The 15,611-nt window shown below is 42.2% G+C and overlaps 1 protein-coding gene and 3 non-coding genes across 5 annotated transcripts in view; all 4 read right to left on the bottom strand.

The window, feature by feature from the left end:
* The window catches only part of SCAF4 (SR-related CTD associated factor 4), a 39,054-nt gene extending 24,792 nt beyond the window's left edge, over positions 1 to 14,262 (bottom strand). Inside the window, exons 1-11 of one of the 2 annotated variants that reach the window (XM_053456700.1) lie at positions 13,955 to 14,262; positions 9,962 to 10,045; positions 9,715 to 9,759; positions 9,374 to 9,535; positions 8,143 to 8,281; positions 7,227 to 7,372; positions 5,135 to 5,281; positions 3,978 to 4,069; positions 3,132 to 3,255; positions 2,555 to 2,716; positions 133 to 212 (exon numbers count right to left, since the gene is read on the bottom strand). In XM_053456700.1, coding sequence (XP_053312675.1) covers positions 133 to 212; positions 2,555 to 2,716; positions 3,132 to 3,255; positions 3,978 to 4,069; positions 5,135 to 5,281; positions 7,227 to 7,372; positions 8,143 to 8,281; positions 9,374 to 9,535; positions 9,715 to 9,759; positions 9,962 to 10,045; positions 13,955 to 13,984 — 1,211 coding nt within the window. In that variant the 5' untranslated portion in view covers positions 13,985 to 14,262. The remainder of the gene's footprint in view (positions 1 to 132; positions 213 to 2,554; positions 2,717 to 3,131; positions 3,256 to 3,977; positions 4,070 to 5,134; positions 5,282 to 7,226; positions 7,373 to 8,142; positions 8,282 to 9,373; positions 9,536 to 9,714; positions 9,760 to 9,961; positions 10,046 to 13,954) is intronic. The other variant, XM_053456701.1, reaches the window with a different exon arrangement.
* On the bottom strand, positions 6,516 to 6,649 carry LOC128476018 (small nucleolar RNA SNORA70). Its single transcript, XR_008347047.1, has one exon. It is a non-coding gene; the product is annotated as a small nucleolar RNA SNORA70 (small nucleolar RNA).
* Positions 7,651 to 7,784, bottom strand: LOC128476020 (small nucleolar RNA SNORA70). The gene has a single exon (XR_008347049.1). It is a non-coding gene; the product is annotated as a small nucleolar RNA SNORA70 (small nucleolar RNA).
* On the bottom strand, positions 8,940 to 9,073 carry LOC128476019 (small nucleolar RNA SNORA70). The gene has a single exon (XR_008347048.1). It is a non-coding gene; the product is annotated as a small nucleolar RNA SNORA70 (small nucleolar RNA).
* Positions 14,263 to 15,611: the final 1,349 nt, after the last annotated feature.

Below are 15,611 nucleotides of genomic sequence, written 5' to 3'. Positions count from 1 at the left end.
AGAGATTGAATCTTTCCTAAACAGTTACCACCAGCAACCTTTTAAACCTGCAACAGTGATCCACCAAGAACAATCACAAGGTGTTTCTTGCACAAAAATCTTCAAGCATGGAAGTTACTGGATTTATTTTACCTGGAGGCAGACTTTTGCCGCTCTGATATCTGGCGCTTATTATCATGAACAGTTGGTTGTTCGACATCCATAGGGACCTCCTAGGAAAAGCAAAGCTTTCATTAAAAAAGGGGAATTTACCATAAGCAGCTTCAGATTCCACAAACCATGTTTCTGTTTACAGCAAAACCTCTAGATTGTAAGCTCCTTTGAGCAGGGACCTTCTCACCTGTTTTTGTAAGTCAAATTGTTAGGTTACATACTAGTGTCCTGTCTACCCATTGTACAGCACTACAGAATTTGATAGCACTATATAAAATAATGAAATTAACAGGGTATGATAATTTTTAAAGAGTGTACCCAGTAAAAAAAACTGGCCACTCTAGTCTGCCCTTTTGAATAATTTTGTACTTAATAGATTAGGATAGCTTTATGCACACGCCAAGCCTCCTACTTAACTGTGTCTATGTCATGTATGCAAATGTACCCTTTGTTACGTTTATATATAAACGCATAATGCAATTTAATTAACCCCTTCAATCCCCTATAGACGTACCGGGACGTCCAAAAAACGCCCACAAAGAAACCCCTATGGACGTCCCGGTACGTCCAGCCCTTCGTGCAGCGTTAGGGACACATCCCTGCCGCTGCACGGGAGACCATGAAAGCCGGTAAGCTGTTACCGGTAAACTGCCCGATCGCGCGTTCGCGCAGTTGCAAACGCGCGATCGGGCATTCCCTTCCGGGTTACGTCACTGCTGACGTAACCCGGAAGGTCATCGGAGGACAGGATATCCCCTGCGGGGATATCCTGCCCTCCGATGAGGCACAGAGACGCTGCGATCTCTATGCAGGTCTGTGAGGACCTGCATAGAGATCACAGTGTGATCGGTGCAGGGGGATCGCGGGGAGGGAAGTGAGAAACCATGTCTCTCACTCCCCCTCCCGTCCTGTAACAGAAAAGCTGAAAAAAAAAAACGTTAGGCATTTAAAAAATAATATTAAATAAATCATTAAAATAATAATATAAATAATACTAAAAAAAATTATAATGTGAGCTGTGATGTCACTGTGACATCACTGGTATGTTCAGGAGGTCCCTAGGAGGACCTCTAACCATTAATGTGTAAAAAAAAAATATAAAAAATACAAAAAATGTAAAAAAAATTAAAATAAAAAAATATATAAAAAAAAAAATAAAAAAATTCTTAAAAAAACCTTACATCCCATTGCCCTAGCATAACATCTAGCCAGTATAACCCTCCTGCCCCCGTTCACAACCCCCAAACCCGTTAAGCCATAGGCATAAAAATTATACAAAATTGTACACCTAATAGTATGCTCCCTGGAGCTGGCAAATTTTGGAAAATCTATATAAATTAGGTATTTCTGAAATCAGGACATCTGAATTAATAAACTTGGAGGGGATTTTCCATCATTTAACCTAATTTTGTGAGGATTCAGAGGGAAAATGTAAAAAAAAATTAGTTTATTTTTTTAATCTTCCTAGTTTTTACTAAATTTCTCATTCTAAATTTTCAGCTAATCATCCAACTATGGTATCAAACGAAAGCTCTATCTCTCCTTGAAAAAACAATATATAGTTTACATGGGTACACTATTCACAGGAAAAGAGAATCATCGCTAAACCGACATACCCCAAATATGGCAAAATTTCTCTGGGCTTTGAGGTACCAAAAACCCCTGGGATTGAAGGGGTTAACACCCAAAAGTGAATGATGCAGTTTGGTGTAGAGGACTGCACTGGGAGCCGGGTCCCGCCAAAAAACTTGCGGGCGGTCTTGCTGCGGGCGGTCAGGCACTGTACCTGCAGGTCCCGGTAATCCCGCAAGGCTGCCTTCTTGCTGCTCCCTTACAGTGTCTCCTAGCTTGCTCCGCCCAGGAACAAAACGGAGTCACGTGATGTGACGTCACTTCCTGTGACTCCGCCTTGTTCCTGGGCGGAGCAAGAGAAGAGACGCCGTGAGGGAACAACTCGAGGGCAGCCGCGTGGGAAATCAGGTAAGGAGGCGGGCAGGATTGGCCACAAATGTGGCGGGAGCGGGCGGGATTGGAACACCAACATTGCGGGAGCGGGATTAAAAACCGCGGGAGCGGGATTAAAAAAGTAGTCCCGCGCAGGGCTCTAGTTTGGTGCTTTACTATGCAGGGCAAGCAACCTATACCATCACCAAAGGGAAGATTGCCTGGATTTCTCAAAGAAGCTATCTGTACGTACACTTTGAAACAAATCCTTGTATTAAACTAAAGGACTAGGAGTAATTTATTTACTGAGGGGGGGTTGTAGTACTGGAGTATAAAAATGTATGCTCTGAAAGCAAGGAAAGAAATGATAAACCTAAACTCAAAACTGTACACAAGCAATCCACTTACACTGGTCACAACTCCCACCAAGTACCGTCACAAAAGTATTGGTCGTTACCTGCTGATGCTCTTTCTGAAGATGAATTTCATTCTGATGCATTTGGTAGGGGTTTTGGTAAGGCTGAGATGTCTGAGACACAATTGGAGGAGGCATGGTTGTAAATGGCTGTGCAGGGATCATACCAAAGCCCATTGTTTGCCCATTGGAAGGCATCTGAGCCTAGATTAAAGAAAACACATGTCAGTTTGACTAGGGTAGCATTTAACCTGAATGATTACACTGTTTTGGACGCTCATGAAGTGTGGGGCTAGACTTGTTGTATATAAGGCTTTATTTTATTATTACAAAAAAAACATCCATAGAAATATTATTATATAAAGCATTCAGGCAAACACAAAAATACCCTTAATTTTTGTTTACATTTAAAGGAGGTCCTCCAGATATTCACTAGAAGCTTTAATAGGAAAGTTCAGTGGTGTTTGGAAAAAAAAAATTACTTTTGCATTGTAGACAAAATAGATTTTTAAATTAGAAAGTAGAATGCTAACATTCACACTGAGCTGCAATTTGTGCCACGAATATCCTGAATACATTTGCTTAGTAAGAACTTAACATTACGGAACCTTCTGCATACCTGGGGATGTATAGGTTCTTGTGAGATACCCATTATCCGATGCTGAAATTGCTCTAAGTTTGGAATCTGCCCTTGAACCTGGGTATATGCTGCAGATTGGATGCCACCTCCAGGAAATGAGCTGCTGAATAAAAATGCATATACAAACATGAAAATTCATACTCAGCAACTCTGCCATTCATAAACATTTGTACACTTTGTGTGATAAATAAGTATTCCACATTTAATTTTTTAAGAGGATATCCGGAAGTTACTGGCAGAGACTGCAATGACAATACATGAGAGCTAAGCGCTGACGACAGAACTGAACTTTGCAAGGTTCCAGAAGGAAATGCCAAGGAAAAGCTAATACAGTTCACACAGATCCTTCCCATCGGCTTTTATCCGGGACATCACACGGGCTCCACAACTGTAAACTGAAGTAATGGAGCCGCATCACCCGGAAAAAAAAAAAGGAGACAAGGGTTCTGGCTGGGGATAAAGATATATACATATACGCTAGGGATGCACAGATATATCGGCGGCCGAAATATAAATAGTCCGAAAAGGGCATTAAATATAACAATGTATATATATGATTGTTAACAGCAATCAGACTCCTATATAAATAGCAATCACATGTACTGGTTACCTGGGCATGATAGGAGTGTGATTGCTGTTAATCATACATAATAATAGTTATTGAATTTTTTAATTATTTGTTTTAAAAAAACATTAAGGTGTGTGTGGGGGGGGTCTTATTTTTTCTTTCGGCCAAGCGAATCCTGAATTTTCGGTCCAGAATTTTCATTTCGGTGCATCCCTTATATACAAACACACACACGCAATATATATATTTATACTCACAAAGTCGGCTGAGCAGGGGGAGGGGTTGAGGTTTCTTTCTTGGCCTCTTCTGTCGCCTCTGGCTCATCGTCATAATCAAATCTGTCAAGCAACTATGTACAGAAAAGCAAACTTAATTTTCACAATGGACAAAATTTTAAAAAAGTTTTTTTTCACCATTAGCATAGGTGGGTTTAATTAGCATTCCCATTTTCTGTGTTTGATGTACCCACACAAAATTACACAACCCCCCCCAAAAATAGGGCTTTAATTTGAAACCACAGAAAATCCCCTGATTACATGCGTACCCCACATACACTGTTTTATATTCTCGGGGGCCATGTTGTTCCCTGTGACCCCCCATGGCGTTGCAATGCACGTAAACAGCCAGCAGGGGGAGCGATTGGATACCGCAGCTGGGTCTAGACAGTCCATGCAGGGGCTCCTGACCATCCGGTTGACATCAGCAGTAAGGGCATTCCTTACGTAACTGCTTAACAGCGCCATCGCTGCCAGCCATCACAATCAGTCAGCCAGCGATGCTGGGTTCTGCTGACAGAGGGGAGTCCAGGCTGTCAAAAAAAAGACAGCCTAATCTCCTGTGCAGCTGCGGTAATATGTCGCTGAAGGGGTTAAATTCTCAAGAAAATGCTGACTTCTGCTTGCTGTGGTGTCCCGCAGAAGCCAGTCTGACCATACAGGAGATGGTTTGACCAAAGAGCATGCTTGGTGGACAGAGATGGCTCAGCATTGACACTGGCTTCCGAAGCGAAGACAAGATGTCAGGCAGAAAGCATAGGAAAGAAACATTGGCTCTTTTCATCTAAACTCTGAACAAGATCAGTCCTACAAACTATACCTTTTGTACAAGTAAAAACTTGTTAATCCATTTCTCGAGAAAAAGGTTTACCGCCACTTTAATAAAATCGGTTATAATTAAGGAAACAGATTTAACAACTTTAACAAGCTATAAAATATCAATGCTTTGCTGATGGCCGCATATTGGTTAAACAGTACAAGGTAATACATTGTGAAGAAAATTAAATACAACACCTACAACCTTGTCTATATTGAAGTTTAGCAAAGTAGATGTAGATCTATGGGATTTATTCTGGCGGCAGTGCGGAGAGAGGTGAAAGGTTTTAATAACTTAAACACTTCCCATCATGAAAACCCACCTTATCAAAAGCAGTTTTTCTGTCTGGTGGGTGTGATGGGGCATTCAGTTGAGATGTAATCGCCTGCACTTGTGCAAGAACATTTTCATCAATGGCTGGAGACTGTGGTTTCGGAGGCTGCTGAAAAGTCTGAAGAATCTGTTGTAGCTGTTGAGAGATCACATACACAGCTAAAAGGGGCAGTTACTGCAACATTTCTTACATTTAAAGGATGAGAACGCAGTTTACTTTACTGATCTCCTTCGAGGAAATCTGTGGTGGGTGCTCAGTGTTGCTGAATGCCTCGCTACCGAGGCATTTCAGTGACAGCCGTGGCAACTGCCTTTTACATGTAACATGCAAGAAACGATTAGGACAGGGCTCGACAAATGGCGCCTAGGTTTTGTCAGCCTCTTACATCCAGAAAAAATTGTGGATGTAAGAGGCTGAGTCACCACACGGGGGCGCTGCTGCTGCTATCAGCCCAAGAGTCTGGGCAGACAGCACAGCCACTCCGAGCCCGACCCCGAGATCACTCCCACAGAGTCAGCCTGTAGGCTGAAAACGCGGTTGCTGCAAAACCAGCAATCGCGTTTTCAGCTGCCACAGGCAGCTTCAGGGAAGGGGGTTGTGTGTTGATTAGGTCCCCACACAAGTGTGGTTACCTGACACAACACCCCCCAGCTGCCTGATCGCTCCATGAGAGCGACAGTGCAGCGTTAACCCCTTCAATGCCGCGATCACGGCATTTTGGGGTTAATTCCCGTTTTGTAAGGGGCTCTGCTGCTGGTGGTCTGCCTAGAAGCCCAGGCAGACCAGCAACAGCAAAAACGAGCCCCCACAAGCCCTTTGATGATTCCTGTAGGAATGGAAGCCTACAGCAGTCATCAGAGAGACTCCCCCTGCAATGGCTGGTCTATAGACCAGCAATTTGAGTCCCAGGTGCCAGAGGCAGCTTCAGGGACAGGGGAGAGTGTTCTTTGGTCTCCCCGTGAGTGTGGAGAGCAGCCCCAACACCCCCTGCTGCCTGATCGCTCCCTGAGAGCGACAGTGCAGTGTTAACCCCTTCAATGCCACAAATGTGTATGACACATTCGTGGCATTGCAGGGGTTAAAATTTGTCCCCACAAGCTTGTGGGGACTAAATATCAGACAATGCTGTGCTCCAATGGAACATCAGCATCGAAAGAGTTAAAAAAATAATAATAAAAAAAAAAAACAGCACTGACCTGAAAGTCCAGGGTGCTTCCAGGTCAAATGCTGTGAGTTTAGTAAGTGGCCTGATGATCAGATCACTCCTGACCAAGTGTTCTTGAAAAAATCCTGGCTCCTAACTTTTTTACCTGGCGCCTAGATTCACAACAAATTTGTCAAGCCCTGGTTTAGGATCAACTGTGAAGTTGGCTGTGTCCAAGGCCCCTTTAAGTGCTCTTTATGGTGAACAGAGCACATACACAGCCAAGGAACTTAATGTACGCAGCCTTTGCACACCATCGCTCGATTTCAACAAACGCTGGTCGGCTTAATAGGCTGCGAGGGCTGATTTTTTTTAATGCAAAAAAAAATCCAGTTCCAGCAAAACGTACAGAAGAGTCCTTCTCGTTCAAGGAAATCTGATCAAAGTTACATGTAAAACGCTGATTGTTTCATTCAAGTTTGCTACCCTTGCCTCGTGTTAGTAGAACACCCCTACATTATCTTCAAAAGAAACCCAAGCTGACAGGGACAGACAAGGAATAAAACAGCTCTCTAAAGGCATTTGGCTGTCTGAGCAATTTTTGATTAGTTAAATATTCAAACTGTAGTAGGATTTTATTGTTCTGTTATTTGTGGGAAGTCTGGTTTAAAGATACAAGATACTGTATGTAAAAAAAACCCCACCATAATAGCATAAGTGGATATCAGCAGATATACGCAACGACTCTGCAAACCTGTACGATTATATATATATATATATATATATATATATATATATATATATATATATATATATACACACACACACACACACACACACACACACACACACACACACACAGTTATCTATACGAGAAAGAAGGCTCTAGCATGACGTGATTTTTTTTCTTGAATTAGAAGTACAGTGCAGACTTACCTGCTGCCCTTGGGTAGATTGAAATAATTGAGCAACTGCTGCAAAGGCATCAGAACTGGGTAATTGTGGGACAGAAACACCTGGATCACAGTTGGCAGCATTTTCCATTGTGTCCGTTTGAACCATTATTGGAGGAGGTGAGGAACCTGCAAACAATTTAACTCAATCACTCAACACGAAGATAAAACTTTGGTGTCAAGTTCAGATAAACAGCATATAGAGAGTATAACAAAGCCTCCCCCCCCAGTAGAAATGCTGGCTTGCGTTTTATGAGACAACCCGCAGTATATCCAGAAGCGCTCGCACTAATTTCAATCGCAGTGCTTCTCTACCAGTGACCAATTTCGAAAAAGCCAAATGTGCGCTTACAAGTTACTGCCCTTTACATGTAACATGCAAAAAACCATGAGGATCAACTGAAGTTGGCTGTGTCCAAGGCCCCTTTAAGTGCTCTTTATGGTGAAGAGAGCACATACACAGCCAAGGAACTTAATGTACGCAACCTTTGCACACCATCGCTCGATTTCAACAAACGCTGGTCGGCTTAATAGGCAGCGAGGGCTGATTTTTTTTTTTTTAAGCAGAAAAAAAATCCAGTTCTAGCAAACCGTCCAAAACAAACTTAAAGATGCGCCAGGCATGGCCCCTGATGCCGATCCTGGTGTTGCCGAGTGGCTCTAAATCAAGGCACTGCAGCAACATTTAAGCGAGAAAAGTGATTGCTGATCACTTTCTAATCTTAACGATGGCCATTATGGGGTTAATATAGCTTTCTGTTGGTGGGTCTTTATGAGATATATGGCCTCTTTAAATAGGCAACAGGAGGAAGAGCGGTCTTGTAAACAGAGCTTTGTTTTTATTTTATTTACATCCCTGATATCCAAACATGCTTCTCTACCAACCATGTATGTCCTACCTTCCTCGTTAGCAGAGTTATCAGCCGCTAATTCAGCAGCAGGAACAGCTCCTGCCGCCATATCCAGCAACGGCTGAATGAGTTCAATCTTAAACACTCCATTTTTCTGCCATAGGTTCAAGACACGAACAATTTTACTCTGGGGAGGGAAAAAAAATATATATGATTTGCAAATATATTCACTGTTGTGTATGAGTAGCATGTTAAAAGCATCCATCTTTAAATGTAGCACCTTGTATCACATACAAACAGGGCTGCTTCAGCAGGTTAGATGCCTACAGTTTGTTAGGCCAAAAAAGTATGGAAATGATGGAATATTTTTATTTTTTTAATGTGCCAAAATAGGATTTTGTTTCATAAATGAACTAAAGAGCATCCTAAGACATAATGCTGGCTATGTCTTCTAAGACAAAGGTAAAGTTAATTTTGAGACTAACTTTATATTCGGAATACTGGATATAAACACTTCAAGATGTTACGCCACTTCCAGTAACAATCCGTTACAGAGCAGCTTTCCGCACTGGAAGCGTTATAACGAGAAAAATCTGGTAGAAAATTCCTTGTGCTATGTGGAATAATATATTGGACGTGACGTTTGGGATACCAACTTTGCACTCGGATTAGAGTACTAGTCACATTGCGTGTTCTTAACATCTTCCGATGGCTCAGATTTTTACCAGAAGACTAAGGGTTTGGTGTAAATAGAGAATATGCTGAAAAGTGTCAAAATCAGAACATAATGGCAACTGCCCTTTACATGTTACACGCAAGAAACGATTAGGATCAACTGTGAAGTTGGCTGTGTCCAAGGCCCCTTTAAGTGCTCTTTATGGTGAACAGAGCACATACACAGCCAAGGAACTTAATGTACGCAGCCTTTGCACACCATCGCTCGATTTCAACAAACGCTGGTCGGCTTAATAGGCAGCGAGGGGCAATTTAAAAAAAAAAAAAATTTACGCAGAAAAAACATTTTCAATAGGCAGAAAGGGCAACAGCACCACTAATTTTTATCATGAAAATTAGCCATAAGAAAATGTAAGACATCCTTTTTAGCACAAGGGAAAAAAAACCCTCACAAATCTCCTTTTTAGTATTAGAGGTGCAAACTGGAAAATTGTAAACCCATTCGGCAATGCTTGAAGAAAGAAAGTGTTTCATCTGCAGAAAACCAAATATTATATTTTGTTTTAAACATGCAATGCATACAGTTACCATGATTCTAAAATACCTTATCTTCAGTTGGGCAGAGGTACAAACACTGGAAGGTTGCAGTTAAGTTCTTTGTGAATCTCGGCCCAAACACGTCTTTGTCGATTCCAAACTGATGCCGAGATTGGCGGACAATTGAATCAATGACATATAATCCTGGGACTTTATACTCAGGTTTGCACTGGAAAGTAATAAGAAGGAAACATTTTAGCATGCCATGTAAATTATTAATAAAGCCTAATAAATTAAGGGAATAAACTCTGCAGTTGCGGATTTTACATAAACAGCATAGGGAACCATTTATTACGCCTTAAATTGAGAAGCAAAATGAAAGTTTAGAATCATTTTATAAAAACGTACCTTTTTAATGAACTTTTCCACTATCTGGACTACATGCTTGTAGAGCTGTTTGAGAAAAAGGGGCAAAGGCATTATTTTTAGTCAGATTGAACCCTCCAACATGTAGCAGAATGTTACAGAACTAGTTCACACATCAGAAAAACCAAGCATGAAGACTACATCCAAAAAAAATAAAAACCTAATACTTGCAAACAGATCTTATTGCCTGCCACTCATTTTACTAAGTTACAATATGCATTGCTCTCACCTTTATGGCCTTGATAGCAGCTTTAGTTATTAGAATCATCTTTGCCCGAGAAATTGGTGGCTTCATATCCATGAGCGAAAACAGCTAGAAAGACAGACACAGAAATACAGATTAGCCGTTTCTACATAACAGAGGTACTGAGTAAAGTCTACAGATATTACTCTAGTCATGTTTACCACAGTGCAGCTCCGCACAGCCTCGTGAACGGCCAATCTAAGTGTACTTTCATATTTCAAAGCAAAGTGACTCAATTTAAAATACTAAACTAACTTGCAAACTCCTAGTTCATAGGAATAGATGTCCCACGTTGAAAAGAGTGGAATAAACGGAGCAGGTGGCTTCACGCAGCTGTTTGCTCTTAAAGCAGATCTGTCACATTCACCAAAAAAAATGAGCAATATGTGGGTTACATCAGACCCCTATCACCATAATAGGGGGAACCATAAAAAAAATCCACATTCAATCTATATTGCAGCTGAACTACATCGTAACATGCTCATCGCAACATTGGCAGATTTTAGGTGGATATAAATATAACATCAAACAGCAAAGAAGCAAGCCTTCGTAAATACGAGGAGATGTCTACACCCGATTACATGCCACATTAACAAATCACTACTCAATGTCCTAAGAAAACTAGATGGCCCCTGATCCCGCCTATCAAACATTACACACATTTCTTCAAAGACCAGATATTTCCCTTTTTAACGTACACACCAAAGGCAGAAATACGTATTAGTGTATAAGGCTCTCGCATCTATTTTGAATACACTCCCTTGGCGATTGGACACAAATCACTGTGAGATCGTCCTGTTTTATAACAGCCGAGAAGATTGTGGATGGCAGCGTCTCACCTGGCAGCCATGTTTGTGTTTATCTCTGCCGCATAAGTGCTTTTAATTTTCAACAAGCTTACTTTAAACTCCACGTGAAACATTGTAACAGTTATCACATAATATATGGTCTTGGTGTTCTCTTATCCCGTCCCAATACTCTACATAAAATGCAATGTAGAACAATCAGGTTAGTCTATGTTAGATTATTACCAGGATTTCACTGAGGTCTACAAATAAAGTTTTTTTTTTTGGATTACACAATCATTTTCTTCAGTGCTGTAACATTATGGTTATAAAACAGGGTGATCTCGCCCCCACTCTGGTCAGAAGTATGATAAAGCAAAGTGCTTCCAAGATAACATCAGCCAAAGGTCAAACAATATGGAGAGCTCAGCACTTAGTCGCTTCAGAGATTTTTATGAATAAAACGCTCGCAGGAAAGAGGGGGGGGAAAGCTGAGAGAAGCATAACCCGTCTACACACAACGCTACACAAAGCTCAAAAATGATTTTCCACTAATATATATATATATATGTATATATGTATATATATATATATATATATATATATATATATATATATATATATGGCTGGAAGTTGGTAAAATGATCTCCTTCCTGGAAGCAAATGTTACAGCTTTAAGAGACGGGACTAACCAGCATCATATTCACAAAATAACCCCAGAAAAATGCAGCAGCCATCATAAGAACTACGAAGGACTTCGCCAGTCATGTGATATTTAAGGTGACTTTTCTGGCTCAAACACCACAAGTGGATTATTTATGGCAATGCTGATCTAGTTTGGCCCTTTATACACTTAAGAGTTTCCAACTGGGTGAATAAAACTTGGACATTCTATTGTTTACCGCACAGCATCCCAAGGAGTCAGGGTGTTTGTCTAGTAGATGGGACAAGGCGAGAACTCATAAAAACATCTTGTCACAGAGGCCGAGGCTTTCTATGAACTGGAAAGTATTCCCATTAAGTAGCGGTCTCTCGCTGAGACCAGCTTTCAAAGTATAGCTAAGATTTTGTTCCCACATTTTGTACCAATTTCCTGATACTGATTTGGCGGTTATACAGCCTCCGCCAGAAACCAGTACAGCTACATATACCCTCAAACCAAAGAAACTGCACAGCCTTGCAAAACATATATATCCTAAAATCTGATACACAAAAATGAGACATGAAGCTCACAACCCGAGGGCAAGAACAAGTCACTACTACTGTTTTTAAATTAACAAAACCAGCAGCCCGTGTTGCACACGAGTAACACTAAATATATAATCTATATTGCTAAAGGACAAATATTTGTGGGTAAATTTAGAAAAAGTCTGTACTATATTCTGTGTACCAGGAGGAAATAAACCACAAACACAACCAAATGGTGCGTGTGGAAAAAGGAGAAACCAAAAACATATGGAGTATTGTTTTCAGTGTGTGTGGGGAGAATGTGCGTGCGCTTACAGTCTACAGTCTTATAGTCCGGTAACGTCCATGTACAAAATATTGCGATACTATTTCCTTTGGACTGTCCATTTCAATTACATTTATAAATGGTAAATCATACAAAAACGACAGCCTCTTTGAAAAGTCTGTAAACATTAAAATAAATAAACGGCAGATGAGACCCATTAGTCCATTCAGTCTGCCCGTTTTTTCCCTGATGTAAAGACTCAGATCTTCTTGTCTGACCTTAGATTCAGGAGTCCCCGTGCCGGCTCCATGCATGTCTAGGACAGTGTATACCTGCACCCCGCATTACGTTATTAAGCTGTTATTTCCACATTCAACAAGAATGTCACATTAAAGCCAATGAATGAGCCCCTGGCTATACCAACGAGTCTATTCATGGAAGCGAGTCGTGGTTTCAGGGAACACCTCGTGCGGAAAGAGGTTTTACAGAGAGCCTGTCAAGCGAAGTAAAGACGTCTTCATTCACCCTACACATTAGGAGCAGCTCGGCCCCTTCTTACGAGCGCTGGCCCTTCATAATGAATAGCGAAGTAAGGGAGCCGGAAAACCACAACTCTGACTCCTTGGTGAACTCAGCATCTTAATGGATAAACTATGAATAAACTAACCATGGCTTAGGTCTGGTATTAAACCTGTCGATAAACCAAATGTACAATAAATTCCCAGGTATTAAGAAAACACGTCTTAAAGTCCCCCACAGTAAACTGATACATATATACAGCAGAATACGATCGCGCGGGACACGTGTTTTACCGGCAGAGCCTCAGAGTTTGCGCTCGGCTATAACACAAAAGGGACAGTATAGATAAATAACACCCACAGATGCGACTAAAATAACATGAAAACGGCTACCAGCCCCTCCAAACACTTCCACGCGTTAACGTTAAATCCGTAAGTGAAGCGCGGTGCTAATCGTTACACATTTTTATTGTTATTTTCTGGGTTTGATGGAGTGGCTGCAGCACAGATCAACATTTTGCACTTACACTTTGTCACTTTTTTTTTTTTTTTACACTGTTTTGCACAGTCACAAAATGACACACTATGTGTAAGTATGCGAGCCGGGACCTTTGCGTCCACCAATGCTCGTTTTTCTCATACCCCCTGACCACATATAACAAGCAATTGATATATAAATAAAAACATTTTTTAGAGAATCTAAGGGGCTTTTCAAGACCATCTGTGCCCTCTAGAAGGTTATTTATGTAAATTAGATATTTTATTTACACAATCTCATTTTTAAACATTTTTGCTGTTTCTAGGGCTGTGGTACCCTCACAGAACGGGCAGCTAAAGGGTAACAAATGGGGCATCAGGGGACTCAAGGCCAAAAGGTGGGACACTTGAGAAGTATGCATTAAGCCTGCTGGAGGGCCGTGGTGTCGGCTGGGGGTGTGGTCTCCTTGGCACCTCACATCCCCGTTGCTAGACACGGCCTAGGCCCTAGGGGTAACGGTACGCTGTAATTCTCATTACTCTCAGCGAGGCCGTTAAGATAAAGCATAATAAGACCCGGTATATGAAGGGGCCTGCTGCCCCTGCGTACGTGTCCTGCCCTCTCAAGGCGGGCCTCGTGGAGCAGGCCCGAGCTGCCCTTTCATCGAAGAAACGTACTAATCGACACCCTCAGGCTATCCTAACAGTCAGGTCACCCAGGGATCCCGTATCACAGCCCGCTTACCTCCTGGTTAAACGCGTTGACCGCGTCCATGTCTGTGTTTTGTGTGGAGCCTGGGGGAGCAGGGTGGAGAGGAGACAACACGTCTGGGAGGCGGGAGCTTCCTCCCCTCAGGGTCCGCAGGCAGCGCCGGATATCCGCTAGCAGCTTTTTCGTCTTCTCTCCCACATGACCTGCAGATGAAGCCTGAACCCGACGCGGGTGGGGCAGGGAAGGTTACAAAAGATAATCTGAGGTAAAAGACGAAGCTCCGTTGCCTCCTGGCCGGAACAAGATGGCCGACGGCTGGCAAAGCAGGCTGGGAACCGACAAGCCCTGCTTTCCACGCCTACCTCTTGCCTTCACCAACTTCCCGCTCTGGGGCTGCCCCTGGGCGGGTCCTCGCACCCTGGGACGGTAGGAGAGCGCGCTTAGGCAGCAGACTTCGATCTCATGGTGCACGTTCTGTTGTTAAATTGGCGCGTGCATGGGCAGTTCACCGTGCGCGTTCTGGGGCTCTGGGTTAAACAGGTGCTGTGGGCGCGCGCTTTGACGCTTAAGGCGGGATATCTCTTGTGGTCTTCGCTTGTACCTCAGATTTGTGGGCATGGTGGCGATGAGGAGGGGAAATCATATAAATCTAGTCCGATATTTACTTAGAACTACAGAAGACAAGCGAACACGACAGAATTGTGTATTTTACCGACCATTTCCAAATGTAGCGTGCGATAAACCCAAGATTTACTCAAGCGAACAGTTGAATGTTTTCTTAACTCATGAAGGTTGTGCAATGAGTTTTATTAAAGCTCTGCTTATGTATTTAAGTAAAATGCAGGTTGGAGTTAATTTGGCATGGACCCGTTTTACATTAAATCGGTGCGGCAATCTTTGGTTACTGGAGTTAGACAATGAGACGTCTTTTTTTTCCTCCTCCCAGGGCAGCCTCGGCCGACTAAAGTAGACTTTAGCAGAGATGACACAGAAAGGAGGAAAATGAGTCAGAACTTTCATTTCCAGTATTCGGTATCAAAATAACGCATGCACTGACTTGTGCAAAAAAACATTTGTTGGATTACGTGAGCCTCTCAAAGTCAGATAATACAACAAATCAATCTTGAGGGGGCAACTTTCCAGAAGCTCGCAAGGCCTCGGACCCGCCGCATTTCATAGAAATGCCATACAGCGTGTGCGCTAAATTCTCATGAAATTAGTAAATTGAGCATGAGTTAAATAGGCTGAAAAAAGACATGCGTCCATCAAGTTCAGCCTTTGCTAAGTGAACTGTGATTTTTTTCACAGTGCAAGCATAAGACAGAAGAGTCCCATAGAGTCAAGACGGGGCGAATCCCAAGGTGCAATAAGAGGAAAGCTGCAGCTTCAAGGGCAGGTTCCGGGCATATCGGATAATGAGGTTGCCTAAGACTGTCCTTAGAACGGGGAAGACGGAGGAAAATTGAACATTTCAGCTACCGGACTTTACGCTACATAATGGAGGCCGGAGTAGCTGGTTCATTGAGGAACAGAGAGAGATTCTTTACAGGGAACATGATGAGTCTCCGCTAGATTTAGTATTTTACTAAAGGCAACAGAATATTGCATTAAACCCAGCAGTAGGGTGAAAAGGAAAGCACTGTGGTACTTTGCAGAAGGAGTGCATCTTTTACACGCGGAAGACCATAGC

This window comes from Spea bombifrons, chromosome 2 (genome assembly GCF_027358695.1).
Source record: "Spea bombifrons isolate aSpeBom1 chromosome 2, aSpeBom1.2.pri, whole genome shotgun sequence".
NCBI lineage: Eukaryota > Metazoa > Chordata > Amphibia > Anura > Pelobatidae > Spea > Spea bombifrons.
Note: the sequence above shows the minus strand (reverse complement) of the source record. Positions and strands in the feature narration are given on the sequence as shown.